At 36.9% G+C, this 27,470-nt stretch overlaps 1 protein-coding gene across 4 annotated transcripts in view; it reads left to right on the top strand.

Moving 5' to 3' along the window:
* LARS1 (leucyl-tRNA synthetase 1) overlaps positions 1-27,470 on the top strand; it is a 75,249-nt gene that overhangs the window by 11,911 nt on the left and 35,868 nt on the right. For 3 of the 4 annotated variants that reach the window (XM_038530517.1, XM_038530515.1, XM_038530516.1), the window contains 18 exons: positions 278-358; positions 2,623-2,760; positions 6,203-6,364; positions 6,914-7,026; positions 7,853-7,916; positions 10,267-10,334; positions 10,441-10,666; positions 13,615-13,702; positions 13,781-13,857; positions 16,586-16,639; positions 17,584-17,724; positions 19,502-19,579; positions 22,499-22,584; positions 22,686-22,751; positions 22,853-22,935; positions 23,348-23,486; positions 23,825-24,037; positions 26,196-26,253. In XM_038530517.1, the coding sequence (XP_038386445.1) occupies positions 278-358; positions 2,623-2,760; positions 6,203-6,364; positions 6,914-7,026; positions 7,853-7,916; positions 10,267-10,334; positions 10,441-10,666; positions 13,615-13,702; positions 13,781-13,857; positions 16,586-16,639; positions 17,584-17,724; positions 19,502-19,579; positions 22,499-22,584; positions 22,686-22,751; positions 22,853-22,935; positions 23,348-23,486; positions 23,825-24,037; positions 26,196-26,253 (1,935 nt within the window). Of the gene's footprint in view, positions 1-263; positions 359-2,622; positions 2,761-6,202; positions 6,365-6,913; positions 7,027-7,852; positions 7,917-10,266; positions 10,335-10,440; positions 10,667-13,614; positions 13,703-13,780; positions 13,858-16,585; positions 16,640-17,583; positions 17,725-19,501; positions 19,580-22,498; positions 22,585-22,685; positions 22,752-22,852; positions 22,936-23,347; positions 23,487-23,824; positions 24,038-26,195; positions 26,254-27,470 lie in introns of all 4 variants that reach the window. The other variant, XM_038530518.1, reaches the window with a different exon arrangement.

Genomic DNA, 27,470 nt, shown 5'->3' with positions numbered 1-27,470 from the left:
ATTTTAAGCATAATTTTAATACTTCTCTTAAATTTTCTTATATTTAACTGGCATATGCTGTGTATATATGTGTGCAGCAATCTAAGTATGATGTGTAGTCATAAGTAATTTCTCGGCTGGTGAAAAGAGAAAAAAGGAACAGTGGGCAGAATTTTGGAATGACTTCTAAAGGAAGGGAGGTGGAGGAAAACTAAACTGTCGATCTTTGTGAAAAGTCAACATTTTGTATTTATCTAACATTTGAATTTGTAATTTAAATTTAGTTTGCTTTCTGTAGTTTGCAGTAGGATACCAGAGACTGAAAGGAAAAACTTGTCTGTTTCCCTTTGGTTTACACTGTACTGGAATGCCTATCAAGGTAGGATTGCTTTTGGGATTGGCTTCTACTTATTTTAGCTTAAAGCAAATGTAATATCCAATTTAGGAATTTGGAATAGGGTTTTCAGATACTTATATTGCAGTGTTTCTTGAAATGAGTTGAATTTATTATAGTGAAAATTAATTTTTAGAAGACACTTTAAGAAGTGCATAAAGAAAAAAGTACATAAAGGGCACACATTAAAGTCTCAGTGACCTCTAAGTAATTTTGATATCTTTATTGATGACCATACATATGGACATTCCTGCTTTCAAGTTAGGTAATAACTTTTTTTTTTTTTTTTTTGGTAATAACTATTAACAAGTAAAATAACATGAAATTTTTTGCACTCATGACATATAGGATATCGGCATCAAGAAATAAACAGTTTTTTTTTAATGTATAATAGCTTTTTTTAAGTTGTATAATATTTTGGTCATGTTTGCAAAAGTCTTCATCTGTCATAAATAGGTATTAGGAATAATTCTCAGAAAAGAAGGGGCCAGACAATTAGGGTTGAAAGGATTCCCTAAATATAAGAGAGTTGGGAAAATTAACTCCCATTTCTTTTGCTTATCCAACATTTTATCTTGAAAAATGTCAAACCTGTCGAAGAGGTAAAAAAAAAGGATAGTAGAATGAACACCCATAATAAGCCTTTCAGCGTAGTTACCAAGTATTAACATTTTCCATAATTGCTTTAGTTCACACACATGGAATATGTTCTCTCTTTTTCTATGAACTCATTGAAAGTAAGTTGCACCCCTCATGTTGTGCCATCTCTAACTACTTTAGCATGTATCTTTTGAGAACAAGGGCATTCTGCATCGTCAGTCTCATTGTCACTTCCAAGAAATTTAACGTTGATATATTATTGTCATCTAATCTCTAGTCATATGTCTCTAGTTGTCCCAAAATGTCCTTTTGATTAGATTTGGGTGAAATATTTTGACAAGAATATTATATTGGTGAGGTGTAAACCTGCTGTTGTATCATGGAAAGGCATATATTGTCAGTTTGTCCCAGTTTAGTGATAGTAAGTTAACAACTCAAGATTTCTTCGTTCTGAGGGTGACTTTTTTTTTTAAGGTTTTATTTATTTATTCATGAGAGAGAGAGAGAGGGGGTGGGCAGAGACACAGGCAGAGGGAGAAGCAGGCTCCACGCAGGAAGCCCAATGTGGGACTTGATCCTGGGACTCCAGGATCACGCCCTGGGCCGAAGTCAGGCACTAAACCACTGAGCCACCCAGGAATCCCCCCTGAGGGTGAAAGTAACCTGTGGGTGATACTTTGAGAGCCTCTGAATATTTGGTCACTCAGTAACCCATGGGTTTTAAGATCCTTGTCTATTTCAGTTATTGGATAAGTGGTTGTAAAATGGCGACTTTCTAGTTGTGTCATTCTTTCCTCATTAATTTACTGAAATTCTTCTGCATGAAAGAGTGCCCCTAGGGGATCCCTGGGTGGCTCAGTGGTTTGGCTCTGGGGGTGGAACATAGGGGGCAGAGAGAAATCTTTAAGCAGGTTCCATGTCTGGCATGGAGCCCCAACGTGACTCAGTCTCACGACCCTGACATGGTTACCTGAGCTGAAATCAAGAGTTGGACGCTTAACCAGCTGAACCACCCAGGCATCCCTAAAATTCATAAATAATTCTGCATTTGTATTTTTCTCATAACGTTAGCACTACTTGGTATCTTATTTATTTATTTGGTATCATCTTTATTTTTGACAGTGGACTCATTATGATATAATTGAGGAGAGTTGGGGTGGAAAGCCCAAGTTCATGTGTTAGTTCTGCAGCTTACTAGCTTTATAACTGGGTAAACCTCTTCATCTCTCATGTGTGTTCTCTAACTAAATGCGTGTCTTCTCTGCCTGGCAGGCTTGAGATGATGATAGAAGATGTAAGACAGTAATCTTTAAATTGAGAAATGCTATTATTCGTGTTGGTATTCAAAATGATAACACTGTATCTGATGTATCTTGCTACTTTTAATGTCTAACATATAGTATACTACATTGAGTACTTTGAATGTTGAATAAATACTTGTTGAATAAATGAAGTAAAAAACTAATTGATAAATTAGTGAATTTTGATATACGTGAATTGTATCATATGAGTTTTCTGTAATGATCCACATGTGTATTGATGTATTATAGAAAATTTCAGAGTTTTAGTTTGCTCTAGAAATGCCAAAAAAATTCATATTGTTTCTACCTTGAATTTTGAATCTCACGCTAATGTTGTATTTGTTATAGGCATGTGCTGATAAGTTGAAAAGAGAAATAGAGCTTTATGGTTGCCCTCCTGATTTTCCAGATGAAGAAGAGGAAGAGGAAGAAATCCCTGTTAAAACAGAAGAAGTAATAATTAAAGATAAAGCTAAAGGGAAAAAGGTTTGGTGGTTAATATTTATTTTGGTTAAAATTTTATATATATATATGTCTAATTTATATTTGTCTTCCCAGTACTTGGCACGTAAAAAGTACTCTAATTTTAAAAAGTAAAAAAGCCAAATATTATCCTCTTGATTTTTTTTAAAAAAGATTTTGTTTATTCATGAGAGACACACACACAGAGAGAGAGAGAGAGAGAGAGAGAGAGGCAGAGACACAGGCAGAGGGAAAAGCAGGCTCCATGCAGGGAGCCTGATGTGGGACTCGATCCCAAGACTCCAGGACCATGCCCCAGGCCTAAGGCAGGTGCTAAACCGTTGAGCCACCCAGCGATCCCCTAGTCTCTTCCATTTCTGTCTTCTATGACTGACACTTTTGGAAACTACTGGTCAGATAATTTATAGAATGTCCCTCAATTTGGGTTTGTCTAATACTTTCTCATGAGTAGATTTAGAGGTGATGTATCCTCTTCAGTGTATCATATCAGTGAGTATACGGTGTTGATATCTTACTATGGGTGATGTTAACTTGATCATTGGGTTTAGGTATTGTCTGTCAGATTTTTCTGTTCTAAGGATTCCATTTTTCCCTTTGATTCATGTATATTTTGAGAGAGATACTTAGAGGCTATGGGAATAATATCTTTTTTTTTTTTAAAGATTTTATTTATTTTGGAGAGGAAGTGAGTGAAAGTAGGGGAGGGGAGAGGGACAGAGGGAGGAAGAGAGAGAATCCCAAGCAGACTCCCTGCTGAGCACAGAGCCCACTGCTAGGTTCAGTCTTATGACCCTGAGACCATGACTGAGCCAAAATCAAGAGTCAGATGCTTAACTGACTGAGCCAGCCAGGTGCCCCTGGAAATAATATCTTCTTTTTAAATATTTTCTCATTAATTTAGCATTCCTCAGTGGATCTTGCCTGCAACAGTTATAACTGTATTGCTCTAATGGTGATTTTCCATTTCCCTCATTCCTTCTATATTCTCTAGAATTCTTCTGAAAGGAATAGTTATCCTTTCTTCCCCAACTTACTTATTTATTCAGTCTTCTTTTTACTATCTGCATGGAATCATGCATATTTATTTTATTCTTTGAGATATACTCTAGTATTATCTGGTGTTTTGGGGGATTGTTATTGTTTTTTTTTTTTAAATTTTTTAATTTATTTATGGTAGTCACAGAGAGAGAGAGAGAAAGAGGCAGAGACATAGGCAGAGGGAGAAGCAGGCTCCATGCACCGGGAGCCCGACGTGGGATTCGATCCCGGGTCTCCAGGATCGCGCCCTGGGCCAAAGACAGGCGCTAAACCGCTGCGCCACCCAGGGATCCCGGGGATTGTTATTGTTAGTGCTCAATTTGCTCTGGTTTTGGCCATTGAGAGTCTTTTAGGTAGGTTCTTATGTCCATCTGACATGCTCTCATCTTTTTTCTTTTCTTTTTTAAGTACTTTATAATTTCCTGTACCCAACATACTCCATGTTTATCTTGTGTTTTCCCTGTGACAGTCCTGGAATCAACCATTTATCCATGGAATCTGGTTTCCTCTTATTGAGAAATGATACTTAGAAATAAGTTCCAAATACTAAATACACTCATTGTCTGTAGTCCCTCTCAATAGAAGGAGCAAGGGAATATCTATCTATCTATATCTATATCTATATCTATATCTATATAAATAATATAATAATCCTGATAACCCACATATATGCACCTGCCTATATTTCTTTACCTATCTCTATGTACATTTAAAAAGTTGATACTACAAGGTGCCTGGCTGGCTCATTTGGTAGAACATGTGATTCTTGATGTTGGGGTGGTGAGTTTGAGCCCCTCAGTGGGAGTAAAGTTTACCTTAAAATTTTTTTTTATACTGATATAACGCTGGCTCCATGTTAGCACCATGGGGCTCATTTTAGCTTTCAACCTTTGCTTATTTGTGACTTCTTTCTCCAACAGTGAGAAACCTGGCTGTCATTATTTATAGTACGTAATTTGTTCAATCCTAGTCTACTAGTAGTTTCCGAATTGCTAACCCATACTCCTGAGAGAAATAGTTTTACCAATGAAAGTAATGTTCATATATACTTTTTGTCTACTTTTTGTCCTTAGAATCTAGTCAACACATTCTTTTCCAAAGTTACTTCTTTCTTTCTTTTTTTTTTTTTTTTTTTTTTTGAGTAAGCTTTCCATCCAGCATGGGGCTCAAAGTCATGGTCCTGAGATCCAGAGTTGCATGTTTTACCAACTAACCCAGCCAGACACCCCCCATAGTTATTTTTCAAGCTCCTTTCTTTTTTACCCACTTCAAAGTATAGTTGTAGCATATATTTATAATACTGTTAGACATTTGTCACAGTCTGCAATTTATCTTTGATTCCTCCAACATCCTGGCTGATTTTTTTAAACAAGTGTATATACAGTAAAATTCACTCTTTATAGTAGATAGCTGTGTTGGTTTGACACAGTCCTGTTTGTAGCACCGCAATACCATACACAGCAGTTCTATCACCTCCAAAATTCCTTGCCCTGCTTTTTTATAGTTTTGTTTTTTTTTTAAAGATTTATTTATTTATTTTAGAGAGAGAGAAAGAGAGAGTGTGCATGCAGGGGGGTAAGGGTGGGATGGACAGAGGGAGAGAAAAAAATCTTAAGCTGACTCCTTGCTGAACACAAAGCTGGGTATAGGGCTTGATCCTACAACTCTGAGACCATGACCTGAGCTGAAATCAAGAGTTGGATGCTTAACTGAGCCACTCAGGTGCCCCTCCTTTTTTTTTTTTTTTTTTTTTTAAAGATTTTGTCTATTTATTTTAGAGAGAGAGAGACTGAACATGAACAAGGGGAGGAGCAGAGGGAGAGGGACAGGAAGACTCTTCACACTGAGCTCAGAACCCAATGCAGGGCTCCATCCCACAACCCCCAGATCATGAACCTAGCCAAAACCAAAGCCAAGAGTTGGTCGCTTAACTAGCTGAGCCAACCATTTTTGTAGTTTCATATTTTTTTAATGGTTTTTATAGTTTTATAGTTCAACTCTTTTACCTACCTGCATCCCCTACATTTGGTTGCCTTTTTGATATTGGTAAATAGTTGAAAAGAACAATACTCTTGTTAGTAGCTTATTCATAACTAAAAAAAGGTACATGTGGTGTTAGGAAAAAGAAAATGGAGATTGGTGCTGACATCTTATGTTTGATGATAATTCCTTATGGTTCCAATGGCTTAGTTATTTCTCATGTCAGAGTCTTAGTATCATATTATATGGTTTGGCAGACAAAATAGTACATCTGAATCCTTTAGTATTCTGACATACCAACAGCATGTTTTAGAATTTAAAAATTACCAAATGGAATTATTCACTTAAAATTATTGTGGTCCTGGAATTTGCTAACTAGTTGTTGGTTGGTCCTTGATGGAAGTTTGTTTTTACTGGTTATTTTCAGAGTAAGGCTGCTGCTAAAGCTGGATCTTCTAAATATCAGTGGGGCATTATGAAATCCCTTGGTCTGTCTGATGAAGAGATAGTTAAATTTTCTGAAGCAGAACATTGGCTTGATTATTTCCCACCACTGGCTATTCAGGATTTGAAGAGAATGGGTTTGAAGGTATGTCCATCATCCCCATAGTTTAATAAAATATGAAGACACATTTGTGTTTATGATTATATTAGATTTGGACCACCTCTTAATTTAGAATAATGTGTTCCACCTCTGTTGCACTAATGAATTAGTATTGTTCTTGTTATGGGCCTGATGTAAATAGTAAAGTACTTTATTATTTGTTGCATTGGAATATGTTTTAATATATTAGCTATTGGTAGAAGGGAATTCTGTTCAAAGAATATGAAGTAGCCAAAGTTTAGCTTGTATATTAGGACTATATAAAGGTATTATTTAAGTGTTCTTTCTTAATTTATTATAATTCCTATACTTGTTATATGAATATGTATGTTTAAAAACTGACAAACACAAGTTAATATAGTTGTAATCTATATTTAATAGGTGGAACCTGAAAATTGTTTTCCTTTTAATATCTGATATAAATGTAGGCTGGAAAAAAGAAGAGTCGAAAAGTAAATAATTGGGTCAGTGGGAATTCTTATTCATAGAGATATACACGTTTCTCAAAAATACCTTTTATTTTCTCTCCTATAGGTAGACTGGCGTCGTTCCTTCATCACCACTGATGTTAATCCTTACTATGATTCATTTGTCAGGTGGCAGTTTTTAACGTTAAGAGAAAGAAACAAAATAAAATTTGGGAAGCGGTACGTTTGTTGTCCTTTGGTGTAATACAGCAAAAATCATATAATTCTTGGATTGTAATTCAGTGCTTGTTCGATAGCTTTCTTTTTCCCATTATCCTTTCTCTTTTTATTTTTCCTTTTTGTTCTCTTGTCTTCTTTGTTTTCCCTTTTGTCTTACCAATGTTTTAATGTTTCTGAGCTGCTTAGTATTTATGACAAATAAAGACAGGGATAATAGGAGTGTTTTTTTTTTTTTTTTTTAAGATTTTATTTATTTATTCATGAGAGACACAGAGAGAGAGGCAGAGACACAGGCAGAGGGAGAAGGAGACTCCATTCAGGGATCCTAATGTGGGATTTGATCATGAGTCTCCAGGATCACACCCTGGGCTGAAGGCAGGCGCTAAACCGCTGAGCCTCCTAGCCTGCCCAGGAGTGTTGGTTTTATGATCTTCCTAAAGATTCTGTTCAGCATTTCCAGTCAAGCACAAAAATAATTTTATTTATGTGTTGGTTTATCTTTTTTTTCCTATAAATTAAGATTCTTCCTTGATTCTGTGGATTAATTAAAAGGGACTGGTATTTCATAATTGAAATTATATTTTATAATTTTTTGTTTCATACCACAACACCAAGATTGGTATATATTTTTCAGGGGTATGACCTTTGATGAAGGTAGGAAGCTTTCATTAAATATCTAGGCTGGCAACTACTCAAAAAGCATATATAATTGATGCAGACATTTGTTCAGTTAGAAGTTTTAGTTAGAAGAAATATTGTAAGATATTAGCAACAAAGGCAAATATGTTAGGATAAATAATATTTGTCACTTACTATTTATTTTTAGGTATACCATTTATTCTCCAAAAGATGGACAGCCTTGCATGGATCATGACAGGCAAACTGGAGAGGTAATTATCTGTGACATAGAGCAGCTGTGAATTATAATAATTCTTAATATGGCCATAGAGTTTATAGAATAGATCAGGAACCTAAAAATAATTTTATTCTAGTGCTGAAGTGTATTCCAGGGGCTGTGAAGAGGGAGGCAAAATGTCCCCTTAGGTGTCTGTGTCTTGTCTAGGACAAGACTCCAAGAGCCGTGCTAGGACCAGCTGTATATGCTTGTGATAGAAAAGTACATTCTTGAGCTTTACCCCCAGATTGCTAAATCAGTATCTCTGGGGTAGAGTCACAAATCTATCTCTTATAAGCTCTCAGTATGATTCACTTGCAGGCTAATGTTTGAGAAGCACTGCCTGAAGTATATACTGCTCTAAAATGAGAGCATGGGGAAGATAATGAGATGTGTGGCTAACTGATAGACGCAAACAAATTCCATTTATACTTGTTTGGATCATGTGCCTACTTGCTTATTTCCAAAGTACTTCTAGTCATGCATGACATCATTTCATTCTTCGTTCCTGTAAGACACATTAGTAGCATTTTTCCTTGTAATACTTAGTGATTTGCCTAAATCCGTGGCACAGTGAATCAGCAACAGTGCCAGAATCTGACCTTAGAATTCCCTATGAGTGCATCTTCCTTTATTACCATATCTGAATGTATTTGTAGTCTAGTGACTACTTTTCAAAGTCAGCTTTCAATTATGATGTAACTTACCTAATAGAAGTGAGAGTTGATCAAAATTTTGAATTCAGAAGACCCATTTTATTGACTCTATTAAGTTTTAATGTAGTCAACACCACAGCAGTATCCTAAATATGACACAATAGTATGTCATAGTTTTTCTTTTTTTTTTTTTTAAAGATTTATTTATTTATTTATTCATAGAGACAGAGAAAGATAGAGAGAGAGAGGCAGAGACACAGGCAGAGGGAGAAGCAGGCACCATGCAGAGAGCCTGACGTGGGATTTGATCCAGGGTCTCCAGGATCACACCCTGGGCTGCAGGCGGCACTAAACCGCTGCGCCACCGGGGCTGCCCTGTCATAGTTTTTCAAAGCATTTTCTTGTTCATTGTCTTATGTGCTCCTCAGGATATCCTGTGTGAGTCACAGTACAATTATTTTACAGATGAAGAAATGAAGGCTTAGAGAGATTGTGATTCCCTCGGGTCAAGCCATTAGTAATGGCCTAGAGTAGGTTTTAAAAAAATTTTTTTAAGATTTTATTTATTTATTTGACAGAGAGAGCACAAGCAGAGGGAGCAGCAGATAAATGGGGAGAAGCAGACTCCCCACTGAGTAGGGAGCTCAACACAGGGCTCGATCCCAGGACCCTGAAGTCGTGACCTGAGCCAGAGGCAGAGGCTTAACCGACTGAGCCATCCAGACGCTCCTAGGCTAGGTTTTGAATGCACATCATCTGACCCTTAGTCCATTGTATTTCTTTGATGCCTGTTCTGTGGGATTGTTCAATTACATATTCTGACTCCCATTTTTGGTAAACATTGTTTTGGGTGATTACTCTAAGTCATTTTTCCCCCCCTGTCCTCTTAGCAATCTGTTTTTTCTTAAGTAGTGTCTGGGCCTCCTTTACCAGTTCTGATGTCATGTGAGGTGTGAGGGTGGTCTTTCAAGTCACTTCTTTTTTTTTTTTTAATTAATTAATTTGAGAGAGCACGAGTGCATGGGGCAGGGGTAGGGGGGCAGAGTGAGAGGGAGAAGTAGAGGGATCATGACATGGCCTGAGCCGAAGGTAGCCACTTAATCGACTGAGCTACCTAGGCACCTCTTTCAAGTCACTTCTTATACATTAGACTTTTTTTTTTTTTTTTTTAACTTTTATTTATTTATGATAGGCACACAGTGAGAGAGAGAGAGGCAGAGACACAGGCAGAGGGAGAAGCAGGCTCCATGCACCCGGAGCCCGACGTGGGATTCGATCCCGGGTCCCCAGGATCGTGCCCTGGGCCAAAGGCAGGCGCCAAACTGCTGCGCCACCCAGGGATCCCAGACTTTTATTTTTTAAAAAATATTTTATTTATTCATTAGAGAGAGAGAGAGAGGGATTCCCCATTGACCAGGAGCCTGAGTTGGGGCTTGATCCCAGGACTCCGAGATCATGACCTGAGCCAAAGGCACACGTTTAACCATCTGAGTCACCCACGCGCTTCCATATTCGACTTTTATGTGAATATAGTCAGCTCCCTGCCAGCAATCTCCTCATTAGGAGAAAGAATTATTCTAACAGTGCAAGAATCCATCTAAAAAATTTGAATCGGATCTCTCACATAGATTAGTGGGTTTAATCCAAGTCTTTTTTTCCTCTCAAAATTTTTTTTGTTGATTTGTTTAGGGTGTGGGACCTCAGGAATATACTTTAATCAAGTTGAAAGTGCTTGAGCCGTACCCATCCAAATTAAGGTAGGTTGCCAAAGAGTTAATGCTTTATCTTTTTGAAATAACAGATGTGATAGAATCCACTTTTTTTTTTTTTTTTTTGCATAAACATATATTTTTTTCTTCTTAGTGGCCTGAAAGGGAAAAACATCTTCTTGGTAGCTGCTACTCTCAGACCTGAGACCATGTTTGGACAGACCAACTGTTGGGTTCGCCCTGATATGAAATACATTGGGTTTGAGACAGTGAATGGTGATATATTCATTTGCACCCAAAGAGCTGCCAGGAATATGTCATACCAGGGCTTTACCAAACACAATGGAGTGGTGCCTGTTGTTAAGGAATTAATGGGAGAGGTGAGTCGAGTAGCACATTTTTTATTTTAGTGCTTAAATTTAGAGGAAAATTTCAACTATGACTTAAGGAAAGAATATTGAATAAATCTTTTTAATGGAGGTATACATATAATGCAATGTGTAAATCCTAAGTTTTGTATTTTGGTGCATTTTTATACATGTGTACACTCATTCAGGCACCACCCAAATCAAGATATAGAACAGTTCCAGTAGTCCAGAAAGTGCTTCCTTTTCTATCTTATTGTCAGTACTCACCCCTCTCCTGCAAAAGTAACCCCGGCTCTGATTTTAGTCACTAAAGATGAGTTGCTTTCTTGAACTTTTGGTAGTAGAATTATATAATCTGTACTCTTTTGTGCCTGGCTTCTTTTGCTCAGATTATATCTTTGAGATTCATGCATGTTGTGTGGTTTTGTTCTTTCTTTTTGCTGTGGAGTATTCATTGTGTAACTATATCATAGCATTTTTGAATCTTATGTTTTAGTTCAGTAACTTCTGGTTGAAAAATATAGACAGTTCTCCCTAAGAGATTTAATAGCTGCAGTAGAATATAATTACCTGCATTCCTGGTATAGAATTGCAACCATTTTTTTCTGAAGAATCTTGGTTGATGGTAACTAAATCTGGATAATTACACAGCTTTTATCCTTACAGTTTATTTATTTATCAGTAATTCAGAGTTTATTTTATTCCCTTTAGTGAATGCTGACCTTAGGTATCTTAATAAATAACATTTTATTTATTTATCTTTAAAAATATTTATTTTTAAAAAATATTTTATTTATTTATTTGAGACAGAGAGCAAGCATGAGCATGAGAGGCAGAGGGAGAAGGGGAGAGGGAGAGTCTTGAGTAGGCTCTTTACTGAGCGGAGCCTGATGTGGACCTTGAGATCACAACCTGACCCAAAACCAAGAGTCAGAGTTTTTTTATTTATTTTTTCATGAGACACAAGGAGAGAGAGAGAGGGAGAGACACAGGCAGAGGGAGAAGCAGGCTCCATGCAGGGAGCTGGACGTGGGACTTGATCCTGGGTCTCCAGGATCTCACCCTGGGCTGAAGGCGGCACTAAACCGCTGAACCACCCGGGCTGCCCAAGAGTCAGACTTCTTTAAGATTTTATTTATTTATTCATGAGACATACACACACAACACACACACACACACACACACACACACAGATAGAGACACAGGCAGAGGGAGAAGCAGGCTCCATGCAGGGAGCCTGACATGGGACTCGATCCCAGGTCTCCAGGATCACACCCTGGGCTGAAGGCAGCACTAAACCGCTGAGCCACCAGGGCTGCCCAAGAGTCAGACTTTTAACTGACTGAGCCACCCAGGTGCCCCAATAAATAACATTCCAAAAAAAAAAGATGAGTAGAATATTATCTCAGTTCTTTTGAATTGAACTTTTATTTCTTGCTTATTTTGTAAACTTACTTTTGGACTAGATTGTTACACATTCGTAGGACTCAAAATTAGAAAGACAAAAATATATAAAATATATCCCTAGTCACTCAGTTTCCCCTTCCATAGGCATTCACTAAATTACTGTTTTATATATCCTTCCAGAAATATTTCACATACCTATGAGGAAATGTCTGTGTATATATTATTTCTCCCTCTTTTTATTTTTATTTATTTTTAAAAGATTTATTTATTTGAGGGGAAGCAGGGTAAAGGCAGAGGGGGAGAGAGAATCTCAAGCAGACATACCACTGAGCACAGAGGCTGACTCAGGCTCAGCCCTACCACCCCGACATCATGATCTGAGTCAAAATCAAGAGTCAGATGCATAACTGAGCCGCCCAGGTGCCCCTCTCTCTTTTTAATATACAAATGGCGTGTACATTATCACATTGTTCTGTATCTTGCTTTCTTTTTTACTTAGTTAATTCTTGGTATTTGCCTTATCAGCACAGAACTTCCTTGTATCTTATGTTTTCTAGCCATGTAGTATTCCGTTGTTTGGCACTACCATAGCTTATTTAACCATTCTCTATAATGAATATTTGAGTAGTTTCCTGTCTTTTTCTTTGATAAGCAGTGCTGCTACATCCCATTAGTTCCTGATGATGGAGTTGTGTCTGAGATGTTTTTAGGAATAGTGTGAATAACACAAACTTTTTCTGTTCCTAGTGCATTTTTTTTCCATGTAAATGTAAGCAGATTCTGGAGTGGCTGGTATAAATTAAAAAATAGCTTGCAGCCCTTAAGATTGTTCTGATCATTAGCCTTCACCTGTGTGACTATAAGTTCCATAAAAGCAGCTTCTTTATGAATAAAGCAGATGGGTGGGAACTGTGTGGAATTGAAAAGTACATTCCATGGACCAACAAGCACTGCAAGCTCTTTGTTGCCATTCTGAAAGTATGGCTTCAGTATTGTTGAATCTTTGAAAAAAAAATTTTTTTTAAGAGAAAGTGGTTATATCCTTTTCATTCATTTCATCTTCCTAATCATTGTTTTAAACATACAGTATTTTGTTGATATCTCATATTTTGTTAAGTGATTTTTTTATCATTTAAAGATTTACCTATCATCAGGTTTTGCCATTGTAGTTAACACTGCACTTGGACAGACTTCTCAAAGAAAAAAAGTTATTTTTTCCTTTGAGGTAAATTCCTAGGATTGGATTGCTGGCTCCAAGTGATGTAAACATTTTTGTATCTTTCGCTATCATTCCTATGTTGTTTTCCTCAAGTTGTACAATGTCACAAGCAATGCATTTGTGTACTAATTTCCTCACAACCTCACTACATCACATTTGGGTATTGTAATTTTTTGCGACTATTTATATAGTTTAGTATGTATAAAGGAAGGAGTTTTGTTTTGATTCCTGTATTTTTGAATACTAGCTTCTCAGGGGCTTAAAAGTATTACTTTTCGATTTTAATGGTTAAAGCAAGTTTTTTCACCTTTTTGCTGATCTTTTTGTTGCACAGGAAATTCTTGGTGCATCACTTTCTGCACCTTTAACATCTTATACGGTGGTCTATGTTCTTCCAATGCTCACCATTAAGGAGGATAAAGGTAAAGAGTTTCTTTCTAGAAATACTTTGGTAATTGCATTCTGGTTGTATTAATTCATTCCACACTTTCTTTTATAAGGTACTGGCGTGGTCACAAGTGTTCCTTCTGACTCCCCCGATGATTTTGCTGCCCTCAGAGATCTGAAGAAAAAGCAAGTGAGTATCTGAGTTTCATGTTCTTATTTCTTCTTCATCATCTAATTAGATACTGCTGAACTAACTATGAAATTAGGCTAAAAAGCTATCATGGATCTTTGAACTATTATCTCTGCTTTGATTCTTGATGTTTATGTTTTCCTTTGTTTTGAATATTAAGTAGAGTATTTCACAGAACCTTTTTCTTTAAAGACTTCTAGAGCATTTTAAGTTTACAGTAAAATTGAGAGGGAGGTACAGAGATTCCCCGATTACTCCCTGCCCCCACACATGCACTGCCTCCTCCATTATCAAAATCCCCAGCAGAAGGATACATTTGTTACCAAGATGAACCTGCATTGATATGTCATAATCCTCCAGACTCCATAGTTTACCTTAGAGTTCACTCTTGGTGGTCTAATGTTCTTTGGGTTTGGACAACTGTATAATGACACAGATTCATCATTGTAATATCATAGAGTATTTTCATTGCCCTAAATATCCCATAGTGCTTTCTGTTCATCTCTCTCCCTTGTGACCCTGGCCATCACTGATTGTTTTACTGCCTCCACAGTTTTACCTTTTCTGAAAAGTCATGTAGTTGGAGTCATACAGTGTGTAGCCTTCTCAGATTGGCTTCTTTGAACTAGTCATATTCATTTAAGGTTTCTCTGTGTCTTTTTAATAGCTTGATTGCTCATTTCTTTTTAGCGCTGAATAATATTCTGTTATCTGGATATACTACAGTTTATCCATTCATCTCCTGAAGGACCTCTGGGTTGCTAATAAGCACTGGTAATTTTGAGTAAAACTGCTATATACATCCGTATGTGGGGTCTATTTCTGGTCTGTGTTGTTTCACTCAACTATTTGTCTCTTCCTTTGCCAGTACTACACTGTGTTGATTATGTAACTGTATAAGTAAATCTTCAAGTCAGAAGCCAGCTTTCCTCTTCAATATTGAGTTGACTATTTTGGGTCTTTTGCCTCTCTGTATACACTTTGCAGTCAGTTAAAAAATTTTTTTTTTTTAAATTTATTTATGATAGAGAGAGAGAGAGAGAGAGGCAGAGACACAGGCAGAGGGAGAAGCAGGCTCCATGCAGGGAGCCTGACATGGGACTCGATCCCGGGTCTCCCAGGGTTACGCCCTGGGCTGAAGGCAGGCGCTAAACCGTTGTGCCACCCGGGCTGCCCTGCAGTCAGTTTGTTGATATTCATAAAATAGTTTGATAGGACTTTGATTGAGATTACATTGAATCTGTAGGTAAGTCAAGAATTGATATCTTGACAATACTGAGTCTTCTAGTCCACGAACTGATGTCTCAGTCCATTTATTTAGTTCTTTGATTCTGTTCACAGAGTTGTGTGGTTTTTCTCATATGGATCTTCTGTATGTATTATTACCTTTGTACCTAAGTATTTGGTTTTGGGGGGTGCTAATATAAATGGTATTGTGCTTTTAATTTTGAATTCCACTTATTCATTCCTAATACATAGAAATGCAACTAACTTTTGTATAATTAACTGTGTATCCTGCAATCTCGCTATAATTGTCTCTTAGTTCCAGGAGTTTTTTTCCCTTGATTCCTTTGGATTTTCTACATAGATGTTCAGTCCATCTTTGAACAAAGATAATTTTATGCCTTCCTTCCCATCTGTATATCTCTTATTTTATTTTCTTCCCTTATTGAGTTAGCAAGGACATTCAGAACGGTATTGAAAAGAAGTGATGAAAGGAGACATCCTTGTCTCATATCTGATCTTAGTGGAAAAGCTTCAAGTTTCTCATCATTAAGTATAATGTTAGCTGTAGATATTTTGTAGATAGTCTTTAACAAGTTTAGAAGGTCTGCATCTGTTCCTGTTTATTAGGAGTTTTTATCATGAATGGGTATTGGGTTTTTTCAAATACTTTTCGTGTGTCTGTTGATAGGATCATGTGATTTTTCTGTTCTAATCTGTTTGATGGGTTTCATAAAACTTAAAAAAAAAGTTTTCTGATGTTCACATTTTCATTGCAACCCAGAATATGAACCTCATTTTCATTGGGTTGTGTGTGTGTATGTGTGTGTGTGTGTGTGCGCGCGCGCGTGTGTGTAAATTTTGCTTTTGGCTTATTATTTCATCACTTAAGCCATTTACTCTAACTTAAACTGTTGAGTTTTATTTTTATTATTTTTTAAAGATTTATTTATTTATGCATGAGAGACACAGACTGAGAGAGAGAGGCAGAGACACAGGCAGAGAGAGAAACAGGCTCCTCACAGGGAGTCAGATGTGGGACTTGATCCCAGATCCCGGGATCACGACCTGAGTTGATGGTAAGTGCCCAACCACTGAGCCACCCAGGCGTCCCAACTATTGAGTTTTTAAAAGTCATAGATATACTTGAGATATTTAGTAAAATTTAAAAAAATTCTCTGGGGAGCCCTGGGTGGCGCAGCGGTTTAGCGCCTGCCTTTGGCCCAGGGCGCGATCCTGGAGACTCGGGATCAAATCCCACGTTGGGCTCCCAGTGCATGGAGCCTGCTTCTCCCTCTGCCTGTGTCTCTGCCCCCTCTCTCTCTCTCTCTCTCTCTCTCTATCATAAATAAATAAATAAAAATTAAAAAAAAATTCTCTGAAAAAAAATTTTCTGTATGGAGGGGAGAATAAATAATTTAAAGAAGTTTTGGAGTTGGCTCTCTCAATGATTATGCCAGTAAAGTGCTGATCATTAGTGTTAATTTGCAAAATTGTTTTGTAGGCCTTACGAGCAAAGTATGGAATTAGAGATGACATGGTCTTGCCATTTGAGCCGGTGAGTACATAGATGACTCAGAATATTCATACCCATCTCTTTATCAGTGAAAAAAAGAGTTACATTTTCCTTGTAACAAAATCAATTGGGGAATATAAAAATAAGGGAGAGTTTCCATAAGAGTTGCTTCCTTTAATTTGGTACCTGTGATAGCAGTTAAGAGTGAGAGAAAGACCAATAATAAGCTTTTTCTTAGCACCTAGCACCTGTAATTCTGCAACAAACAACTTTCTTAGCATCAGCAATTCTATAGTTCCTTATTTTGCTAGTATGGCCAATTTCCAAACTTCTTTTTTTAGTAATTTATTTATTTGAGAGACAGAACACAGGAGCAGGGGCTGAGGGAGAGGCAGACTTCCTGCTGAGCAGGGAGCCTGACATGGAATTTGATTCCAGGACCCCAGTTAAGGTAGACATTTAACTCACTGAACCACCCAAGTGCCCGGTTTCCAAGCTTCTAAAGACAAAATTTTGCCATATTAGTTATGAATGGTTATGCTTTCATATTAGTACCTGGAGAAGAAAAAAATTTGATCACTAACAAATAACTTTCATGAAGAATCTAGAAGACTTATCATAAACCAGAAATAAGACCATTCATAAATTTAGTTGTTTACATCATTTTCCTAGTTTCAAAACTTATTATTTAGTTAATTATATGCCAGTATAGGGCAGTGAGTTGGAGAAGGTGTGTTCTGTAGTGAAGGATGGACAATTTGGAGGTTGGTGCAGAGAATTTGGATAGTTCCTGTGGGGGGAGTAGGAAGACAAATTCACATCTGGATGTTAGTCACTGTGATTACTTGATGTGTGGTGCTTCTGTGATGATATATAAAATCTGAAATGACTTGACTGGACAGTAGAGGCAAAATGATTATGCCCCATAGGGCTGTTTTTATGTTCATTCAGTGTGAATAAGTTCCCAACATTGCTGTTCTTTGCAGGTGCCAATCATCGAAATCCCAGGTTTTGGAAATCTTTCTGCTGTAACCATTTGTGATGATTTGAAAGTTCAAAGCCAGAATGACCGAGAAAAACTTGCAGAAGCAAAGGAGAAGTTATATTTAAAAGGGTTTTATGATGGTGTAAGGATTTTTTAGTTTTGCTCCGTGATTTTTTCAATAATTTAGAAAAAAATATGAAAATCCAATATAGTTTCAGCTATATACTGATTTGAGAGAGATTAATATGAGACTGTGTTCTTCTGTTTCCAGATTTCTTTTTTAATCATTTTTTGTCCAAGAGCATTTACAGAAATTATATTTTTATGCCCTCTAGGAATATCTAAGAAATGAGTTTCCTGAGAAGATTATTGAAAGTTAGTTCATATTATTTTGCAGTAAATTCCACAGGTTTATTGCATGTATAATTTCTTGTTCCTTCTTTTGCTCTTTTAATCTAGGAGTTCATATTTTAAATAAGCAGTTTTATTCAGTTCATTAATTTACTCCTTAATGCCTACTAAAAGCCAGGTGAGCACAAAAAACATGTTTAGAACCTCTCTTTTCTCCTTAACTGTGCATATGTTAATATGGCTTACTTTTCCATGGAAAGAACACCAGGCTAGAGAAAGTAAAAATCCAACCAAGTTGCTTGTGACTTGAGGTTGAAATGAAAATTTTTAAGGCTATGAATGAGAATTCGTTATTTTTACCTTTACTCTCATTTTTCTAGATAATCAACAAGTGGTTATATGTCTTTTTTGAAGTGACTTAAACATTTTGGGTGATAATAAAAGCCACCACTTAAATAGCACGTTAACTTTTTTAAATCTCAAAATAACCTTGTGGAATAGACACTATTCCATTTTACAGATAAGGAAATTGAGGCACTAAGGTATTAAGTAATTTACTCAAGATTAGCCAACTAGGTAGCCAGTAGCAGAACTGGTACTCACATTGGGCAGTGTGGTTCTAAGATTTGTGTCTGCCTGCTTGCTTGTTTATTTATTTGAGAGAGAGAGAGAGTGTGTGTGTGCGCATAGGTGTGGTGTGACTGGATTAGAGGGAGGAGCAGAGGAAGAAGGAGAGAGGGAATCTTAAGAAGGCTCCATGCCAGAGGCCGGGCTCGATCTTACAACCTTGAGATCATGACCAGAGCTGAAATCAAGAGTCAGACACTCAACTGACTTAGCCACCCAGATGCCCCTGGAGTTTGTGCTCTTAACAACTGTACCATAACGATCAATAAGTATAATTTCATAATGGTGAATTAAGTAGGTTATAAAGCATTTTGGCTTGTTAAAGGATTGGGAGATCAAAAAAGATAGAAGCTATTCCAGAGAGAAACAGGAGCCACATAGCTGGAGATAAGAATGTCAGCTAGAAGGGGATTGTGTGGCTTAGATCTGTGACAACAACAAGCAAGCTAATACTTAGCCCTAGAATTAAATTTCCTCACTATGTAAAAGGCAGAGTTGAAAAACAGGCCTTCCTGTAAGGGCCAGGTTTATCATATGGCCAAGCAGAGGAAAATGCTCGCTGGCAACAGGCAGAGTCTAAATGAGGCTGAGCTGCATGCACTCAGTTCATTTTCCCAAAGCCTTCAGGAAAGGTGAGTGAGCATATTGAAATTCTCTCCACATGGAAATCTGAGAAGTGGGAAGGAAGTGAGAGTTCCTTCCTAATCATGTTCATGATAGCTATCCTCGTTACACCAAAAGAAAAACAAGTGTGTTATGAAAATTAGTTGTCTAAGCTATGGCAAAATAAAAACTTAAGATTATAGACATGATAAATTTACACTAAAAATATCTCAGTTGTGGATGTAAATAAATTTAGTTAGGAAAAAGTTTGGAGGGAACATCAAGTAAATTTTAATTGTTTTGTCTGTGTTTTTTCTCCCTGTTTCTCATCTTTTTAGATAATGTTGGTGGATGGATTTAAAGGACAGAAGGTCCAAGATGTAAAGAAGACTATTCAGAAAAAGATGATTGACACTGTAAGTGATAGGTTGTCCTCTGATGGCTGGTTTAGAAGAAAATCCTCTTATTTAATAGACTTCACAGTGTTAATTAGTAGTGAGTTCTGTAATAGAACCTGGAGCTGTGTTAAAGATAAATAATTTTGTGGCAGAAACTAGACTTATTTAGCAATTCATTTAACTTGAACATCCCACCTGTAATGTTGAACGTAGTGCTGTAAAGTTGGCATATCAAAGCCAGAGAACTTTAATGATGTTTCCTGGCAGTGGCCATTTGAGATACTGGTAGTTACAGCTCTCTTTGTGTAGTGCTTTGCTTTTTCACTTTCATCCTTCCTTCTATCTTGTGTCTTTCTTTCTAACCTCACTGCATTTGTGTATACTTCTCTACTTCCCATCTTCCTAGCAAAGGTATATGATAACTTTTCTGAGAGCAGTAGTCATTGTGTATATTTCTGAGACGTCACCTGTCTACAGTGAAGTGTACAATGAGAATTTTTCTTCCCCAGCTTTTACCCCTGGCGTTAGTAAAAATTTCTTTCCTTTAAAATGTAATTATTAATATTCCATCCTCAAACTCTACCCTAATTGTTTATTTCTTCTTCTCTTAATACTTTCACACATCAATATGCTATTGGTTCCATCTTGGAGAAAGTTCCCTCAGAACCTTCTGGCCTGTTTTAGTCTGGACTAGTTGCTTACTGTCCTGGTGCACAAATGCCACTTTGGATCTTCCTCCAGTATTCCTAAGAATTTCCTTTGTTTCTCTTGAGTTGGAGCTCCTGCTTCCTTGATCCCATGGCTGCTGCTTTATTATTCACTCAACTTTTTCTTCCTATAAATTTTTGTTTGTTAACTGTGTGTTTTTTATATCTGCTATTTGTGAGCATGTGGGAAAATTTTTTTTCTTGCTATGGAAAATCGCAGATTTATAAAAAGTGGAAAGTAATATGATGAATTCCTGTGTATATATTATCTACCTTTGAAATTATCAACTCAGGGCCAGTTTTAAGAGCTTATTTTTGCTATCTGATTGATCCTTTTTTAGGATTCTATTCATTGTTTCATGGATGTGAAATCTTAATCTCTTATTTTTCTGAGGTTGCTGATATTTAAGAGTGAATACAAAGAGGTGATAAGAATCTTTTTGCATGTGAGTAGGGCTTCGCTGGGGGAAATCTAAAAGGGCTGTTTGGAAAAAAAAATTAGAAGGGCTATTTGGACCTTGGGAAAGCCTTTATGTTAGCCTTGATGTTAGTAAGAGCTTCTTGGATTTGTTAGATTCCTCTCAAAAGATTCTTCTAGTTTCTGGCTTAAAAATTCTAAGCTAACTGAGCATTCTGGGAGTTGAAAAGATTGCTAAGGGAAATACTAATTCCCAGTGTGCTGACTTTCCAGTTAATTCATCTATTTTCAATGTGATACTCATACCCTCAACTTTGGTTTTGGTTGAGTAATTCTGTCATCCTTTCCAGAGAATAAACTTTCATTGTTCTGCTGGCATACGGAGGGGCAGTTGCGTGTCTGTGTAGTGTGGGATTAGGTTATCTGGGGTTCTAACCTCTTCTTTAAAAACTTCAGTTAGTTCTTCTCTCTTCAGCCTCATGTTGCTTCCACTTCCGGAACCATCTTGTACCACAAACTGTTGAGTTTTGTGGAGGTTCTGTAATGCAAATTGGATTACTTTTCACCTTTCTCTCCTGCTGGTTTATGATTCAGCTAGTTTTCTTCAACCTGTTAATGCACTTGTTATTTATCCTGTTTTTTAGTTTCCAAAATTTGATTGATAGTATTTCTTCTTCTATTCTTTTGTATCCATAAGTTCATGCCATTGGAAAAAAGAAAAACTCTTTGTTGTCATTTCATTGGAATTTTGAGAGGCAGTAGAGTTAAATGTCTGTTTTTAATTTACCATTTTTAAACCAAAGTCCTGGCTATTTAACAGTATGAAGAATTACATTAAAAACACAGAAAAAGAAATAATTTTATAAATAATAACGTTGGATTTATTTTTAAAAATAGCCTGATAAGTTTGGAACCATAATACGATAAGAGATAGTTATATTTGGTAGATGACTAAATTCATGGTTAGTTTTCTAGTGGGCACTTTTCATGACACTATAAATCTGTAGCAGTGACATTTTCTACGTTGAATTTTTGTGCTTCTGGTTTTTTTTTTTTTTTTTTTAAGCACTGGTTCCATGGTTTTAATTTCATCTTTTTTTTTTTTTTTTTTTTTTATTCATGAGAGAGACAGGCAGACACAGGCAGAGGGAGAAGCAGGCTCCATGCAGGGAGCCCTACGTGGGACTCGATCCCGGGACTCGAGGATCGCGCCCTGGGCCAAAGGCAGGCGCTAAACCGCTGAGCCACCCAGGGATCCCCTAATTTCATCTTTTTAAATATATTTTTTAAATTTTTATTTATTTATGATAGTCACACACACAGAAAGAGAGAGAGAGGGCAGAGACATAGGCAGAGGGAGAAGCAGGCTCCATGCACCGGGAGCCCGACGTGGGATTCGATCCCAGGGTCTCCAGGATCGCGCCGTGGGCCAAAGGCAGGCGCGAAACCGCTGCGCCACCCAGGGATCCCCTAAATATTTTTATTCTAACAAGGATAAAATGCTTCCACAAGCAGTCTGACCTCAAACCATTGAATTAGAAACTATTGAACATCTTTCACATTCCACTGAAAAGGAATAATCTATACTTAGGAAAGATGATCCATTGACAAAGATATTCACCTTTTCAAAAGTAAATGTTGTGTAGAAAGAAAGGCAGATAGATGTCTTCTATTGGAAAGAGGGAAAACAATGAAAATGTTAAGTTAAAAAAAAAAAAAGAAAATGTGGAGTTAAAGTTGTTTTTATTATCCCCGAGGAATAGAGACTGACTCAACATAATATCTGATATATATTTGTTTGCTTTTATGTAGGGAGATGCATTTACTTACATGGAACCAGAGAAACAAGTTATGTCCAGATCTTCAGATGAATGTGTTGTGGCGCTGTGCGACCAGTGGTTAGTCTGTATTACAACAAGAAATTTCTTTCAGTCGCTTTACTTATCCTTTGGACTTTTACTCACTATTATTTTTTTACATCAATCTGTCCACTCCCAAGGTACTTGGATTATGGAGAAGAAAATTGGAAAAAACAGACATCCCAGTGCTTGAAAGGCCTGGAAACGTAAGAAGGGAAAAAGGGATGAGGGGAGGGAGAGGAGATGAGAAACATGGAAGATAGTGAAGGCAAAGAAAGAAAGACTCTTTATCTTTTACTCTCTCTAGATTCTGTGAGGAGACCAGGAGGAATTTTGAAGCTACCTTAGGTTGGCTACAAGAGCATGCCTGCTCAAGAACTTACGGTTTAGGTAACACCTACTTCAGATTCTTCAGTTTGAATGACTTTGTCAATTACAGGGCAAATTAACACCTTTACCTTTTTTCCCCTCTTTTCTAGTATTTTTCTGAATTGGAAGTGAGAGGTTTCAGTTAGAGGGGGAGGGGAACTGGCATGTGGTGCTCTACTACCTACCTGGTGATAGACGTGTGCTTGAGTAATTAAACCCATAGCTTTTATGGATTTTTTTTTAATAGAAAGTTTCTAGTACTTTAGCCATTTGATTTTTTATTACCGGTTTATTTTATTAATTATTCAAGCCAATTTGAGACTTTCTTAAATAAGTAGCTTTGTAAATACTATATACCTTGAAAATGTGGATTCTCTAGATGAACTGTCTCTTAAGTTTCTCATGCATTAAATTTCTTCATTTTATCTTGCAGGTACTCGTCTGCCGTGGGATGAGCAGTGGCTGATTGAATCGCTCTCTGATTCCACTATTTACATGGCATTTTACACAGTTGCACACCTCCTGCAGGGGGGTAACTTGCGTGGACAGACAGAGTCTCCACTTGGTATCAGGTTGGTAAATGGATAAGGCAAAAAAAGTGTAGTTGGTTAGCAAGAGATGTGCTCTTTTGATTTACACATTGAAAAAAATTTTTTTAATTGTTTAGTTTTCGTAAGAATTCATTTAGCAGAATTTTGTTAGGATGTTTTACTTTTTTGCTGCCGAACTGAGAAAAAGTAATAAATACCCCCTCTGTTATTGTTACCATCCCGTATTCTTTTTGGAGTCTATTGTTATTTGTTACCGTAACTATGTTAAGAAAGAGATTCCCACTTCATGATTAGATGAAAATATTCTCTTTCAAAGAAATTATCTCTATATTTTGTTGTTTGTTTTATTTTTAACACAGACCGCAACAGATGACCAGGGAGGTTTGGGATTATGTTTTCTTCAAGGAGGCTCCATTTCCTAAGACTCAGATCCCAAAGGAAAAATTAGATCAGTTAAAGCAGGAATTTGAGTTCTGGTATCCTGTGGATCTCCGAGTCTCTGGAAAGGATCTTGTTCCAAATCATCTCTCATATTACCTTTATAATCATGTGGCAATGTGGCCAGAACAAAGGTGAGTACCTAAAAAGATATAGACTAAATTTATGGCTTATGGCTTCAAATATTTAAAAAGTTATTGTGCAAGGTATAGTTAGGTTTGGCAGTTGCCTTCTTTTTCCTCTGTTAAATGTATATTGAAGCAGAAAGCACACCTTCTATCTGTTATATCCAGAAATCCTCATACTTACCTTAGGCTCGCCGAAGCACATTTCAGGTACCTTGACAGCCTTTCAGTACTTTACTTGACCTATTTTGTGACTCATTTGACCTCTTAGGTGCAGAAATAAAGGTGATTTAAGACAGAGCCTAGAACATTAGAATTGGAAGGAAACATCCTTCTAGAGCTGACAGCCCCAAGGTTACAGCATTACTTGGTACCTGTATTCCTTTTTTTTTGAGAGAGTGAGCATAGGATGCAGGGACAGAGTGAGTAGTGAGAGAATATTAAGCCAGCTGCAAACCCAGCACAGAGCCTGACACAGGGCTCCATCCCATGACTCTGAGATCATGGCCTGAGCCAAAACCAAGAGTCAGATGCTTAAGTGATTGAGCCACCCAGGTGCCCCTGGTGGTGGTATTCTGCCTAGAGTCTAAATCTAAGAGGCATTTTTAATCCTGTGTGCTCAAAAACAATCCTCCTATCATCTTCCCTCTTGATCCAGATATGTCTCTGTGCCTTTTCTTCCAGCCTCTCAAATAGCTGATAAAACAGACCCCTCCGTCTGTTCAAATTTTATTTCATATCACCAAAACAATCTCATGTGACTTCTTATACTTAGAATGAGATTGCATTTTCTTTCTCAAGAATGAAAGGAAAGTTTTGAAGTAGAGGAATAAAATTAATCTGATGTGGTTCTTGTTATCCATTTATTTTGTTGTTGTTGAAAATCTATTTCGGAGGAGTTGGATATCGCAGAAATACTTGTTGGTGATATAGTTAAGTCTTCATCCCTTTGCATCAAGGGTTGTTTTTTTTTTTTTTTTTGCATCAAGGTTTGACATGTATTAGGTTTTCATTTAGGTTTTACTTATAAGTAACTAATAACATGAAATACTTGTAAGTAAAAAAAAAAAAGAAATACTTGTAAGTAATAATTATCAATAACATCACGCACAGTTTTAATCACTTATAGCGACTCATTTAATTTGCACTACAACTTTTCTTTTTTTTTTTTTTTTTTAAATTTTTATTTTATTTTTTATTTAATCATGAAAGATACAGAGCAGGAGAGAGAGAGGCAGAGACACAGGCAGAGGGAGAAGCAGGCTCCATGCAGGGAGCCGGATGTGGGACTCGATCCCGGATCTCCAGGATAACGCCCTGGGCTGCAGGCGGCGCTAAACCGCTGTGCCACCTGGGCTGCCCGCACTACAACTTTTCAAGGAAGGTCTCTGATGTCCTCGTTTTACAGACAACGAAACTTACTGAGGCATAGAGAGCTCAGATAATTCACCCTGAGTTGCTCTCAATGACTGTCCTCACATAATCTCATTGCTAGAATGATAAGTGGTCATGTACATAGTTCAGAAATTCAAACAGTTCATAAAAGAAAAATGTAAAAGGCGAACTTTTACCCTTGCCACCACATCACTCTACTTCCCGTAGGTAATCCCTCCTACTGCTTTCTTATGATTTCTTTTGGATAACATGTTTATGAATAAACGAGCATCAGATATCTTTATTTAAGTAATCTCTCTACCCAGCGTGGTGCTTAAACTCATGGACCCAAGACCAAGAGTTGCTTGCTCTTGAGATTGAGCTAGCCAGGTGCCCCATACTTATTTATTTTTTAATTTATCAAAGATGCCACATTGTAGACACTTTTCTTCCCCATGTAATATTTTAATATATGTGCTGCCGAAGCGAGCACTTCCCCATGTAATAGTAAAGTTTTAAAAATCTGTTTATATCCACACATCTAGCCCTGCCTGTGTTTTTAAAATAGCCATTACATAGTATTTTAGTGTATAACTGGGCCATAATTTATGTAACCAGTCCTTTGCTAATGGGCAATTCTTGTTTTCATTTGTTTCCTGTTATGAACAGGACTCAATACATTTGTACATTTGTCTTAGTAAACTTTTACAAATCGTTAGCATTTACCTCAACTTTTTAAGCTTAAACTGGAAACTTACATTTTGTTTTCTGTCTTAAATGTTTACCTATAAAGTGACAAATGGCCTGCTGCTGTGAGAGCAAATGGACATCTCCTCCTCAACTCTGAGAAGGTAAGAAAGTTTAAAATTCTGCAGAAAACTATTCAAATGTAGGAAGTTGTATTTTTTAAATAAAGAGTATAAAAATCAGTGTTAATCTTCCATTAGAAATGGTTAAGACTACCAGCATAAATTAAGGAGTGAATAAAGTACATAGTATTAACTGGGGGGAGGGACTGAGAAAATCTACTTATTTTTTAACATTTGTATTTAAAATGACAGAAGGTGACACTAATTGACTGGGGGAGAGAGAGGCAGACATGATAAAAAAACATGAGAATCATAGCATTGTGATCCTAGAATATCTTTCTCATTAAGTTGAGAAAATAATTTGGTGGGATTTGTTCCAAACTGTGATCAGCCACTGAATTAAAGTGATAGAATTTTGGAATGTGTAGGATTCATAACTGTTATTTAATGCTTCTTCCCAGGCAGTATAATATATTTCTCTATATTACCCCTGCTTCCAGTATTGTTAAAATTACTAATATATATATATACACACACACACACACACACACACACTTATATATAGTAATATATTATATATATGATTTTTTATAGCTATATAAGACTTTATCTCATTAGTCACTATCTTCAATAGGAAGATAGGTTAACTGAGGGGAGGTGATATTACGCAAACCTCATGACAAAGCCCTTGCTTTGCCCCTGTTACGCTTTTGTGAAAAGGGTACCCCTCCTCACTTAAATGGAAAATTAAGTTGCCATGTTATTTATTTCTTAGTAATAATATTTGTAGCAAGTTGATTTTGTTACAATCAGTGAATTTTGCCACAAATGATAGAATATTAATTGGAAAAGAGTATTCTTTGCTATAAATATCTGTCATAATGAAAATAGGTGTATATTTAAACAAATAGCAGCTGGTATGAATTGCAAAATGAAACATCACTTTTAACTGGTGCCCTAATATTGAAAGGAAATAAAAAAGTTCATTGAAAATAATCTCTATATTATTATTATTATTATTATTTTTAAAGATTTTATTTATTTATTCATTCATGAGAGACACAGAGAAAGAGAGGCAGAGACACAGGCAGAGGGAGAAGCAGGCCCCATGCAGGGAGTCCGATGTGGGACTTGATCCTGGGTCTCCAGGATCACGCCCTGGGCCAAAGGCAGGCGCTAAACCACTGAGCCACCCAGGGATCCCCGTAGTCTCTATATTAGACTGAAAAACAGCTCTTTGATTAGAAGCATAGGCTATA

The sequence above is a fragment of the Canis lupus genome, chromosome 2 (assembly GCF_011100685.1).
Source record: "Canis lupus familiaris isolate Mischka breed German Shepherd chromosome 2, alternate assembly UU_Cfam_GSD_1.0, whole genome shotgun sequence".
NCBI lineage: Eukaryota > Metazoa > Chordata > Mammalia > Carnivora > Canidae > Canis > Canis lupus.
The sequence above is the reverse complement of the archived record's forward strand: the minus strand, read 5'-3'. Positions and strand labels throughout refer to the sequence as shown.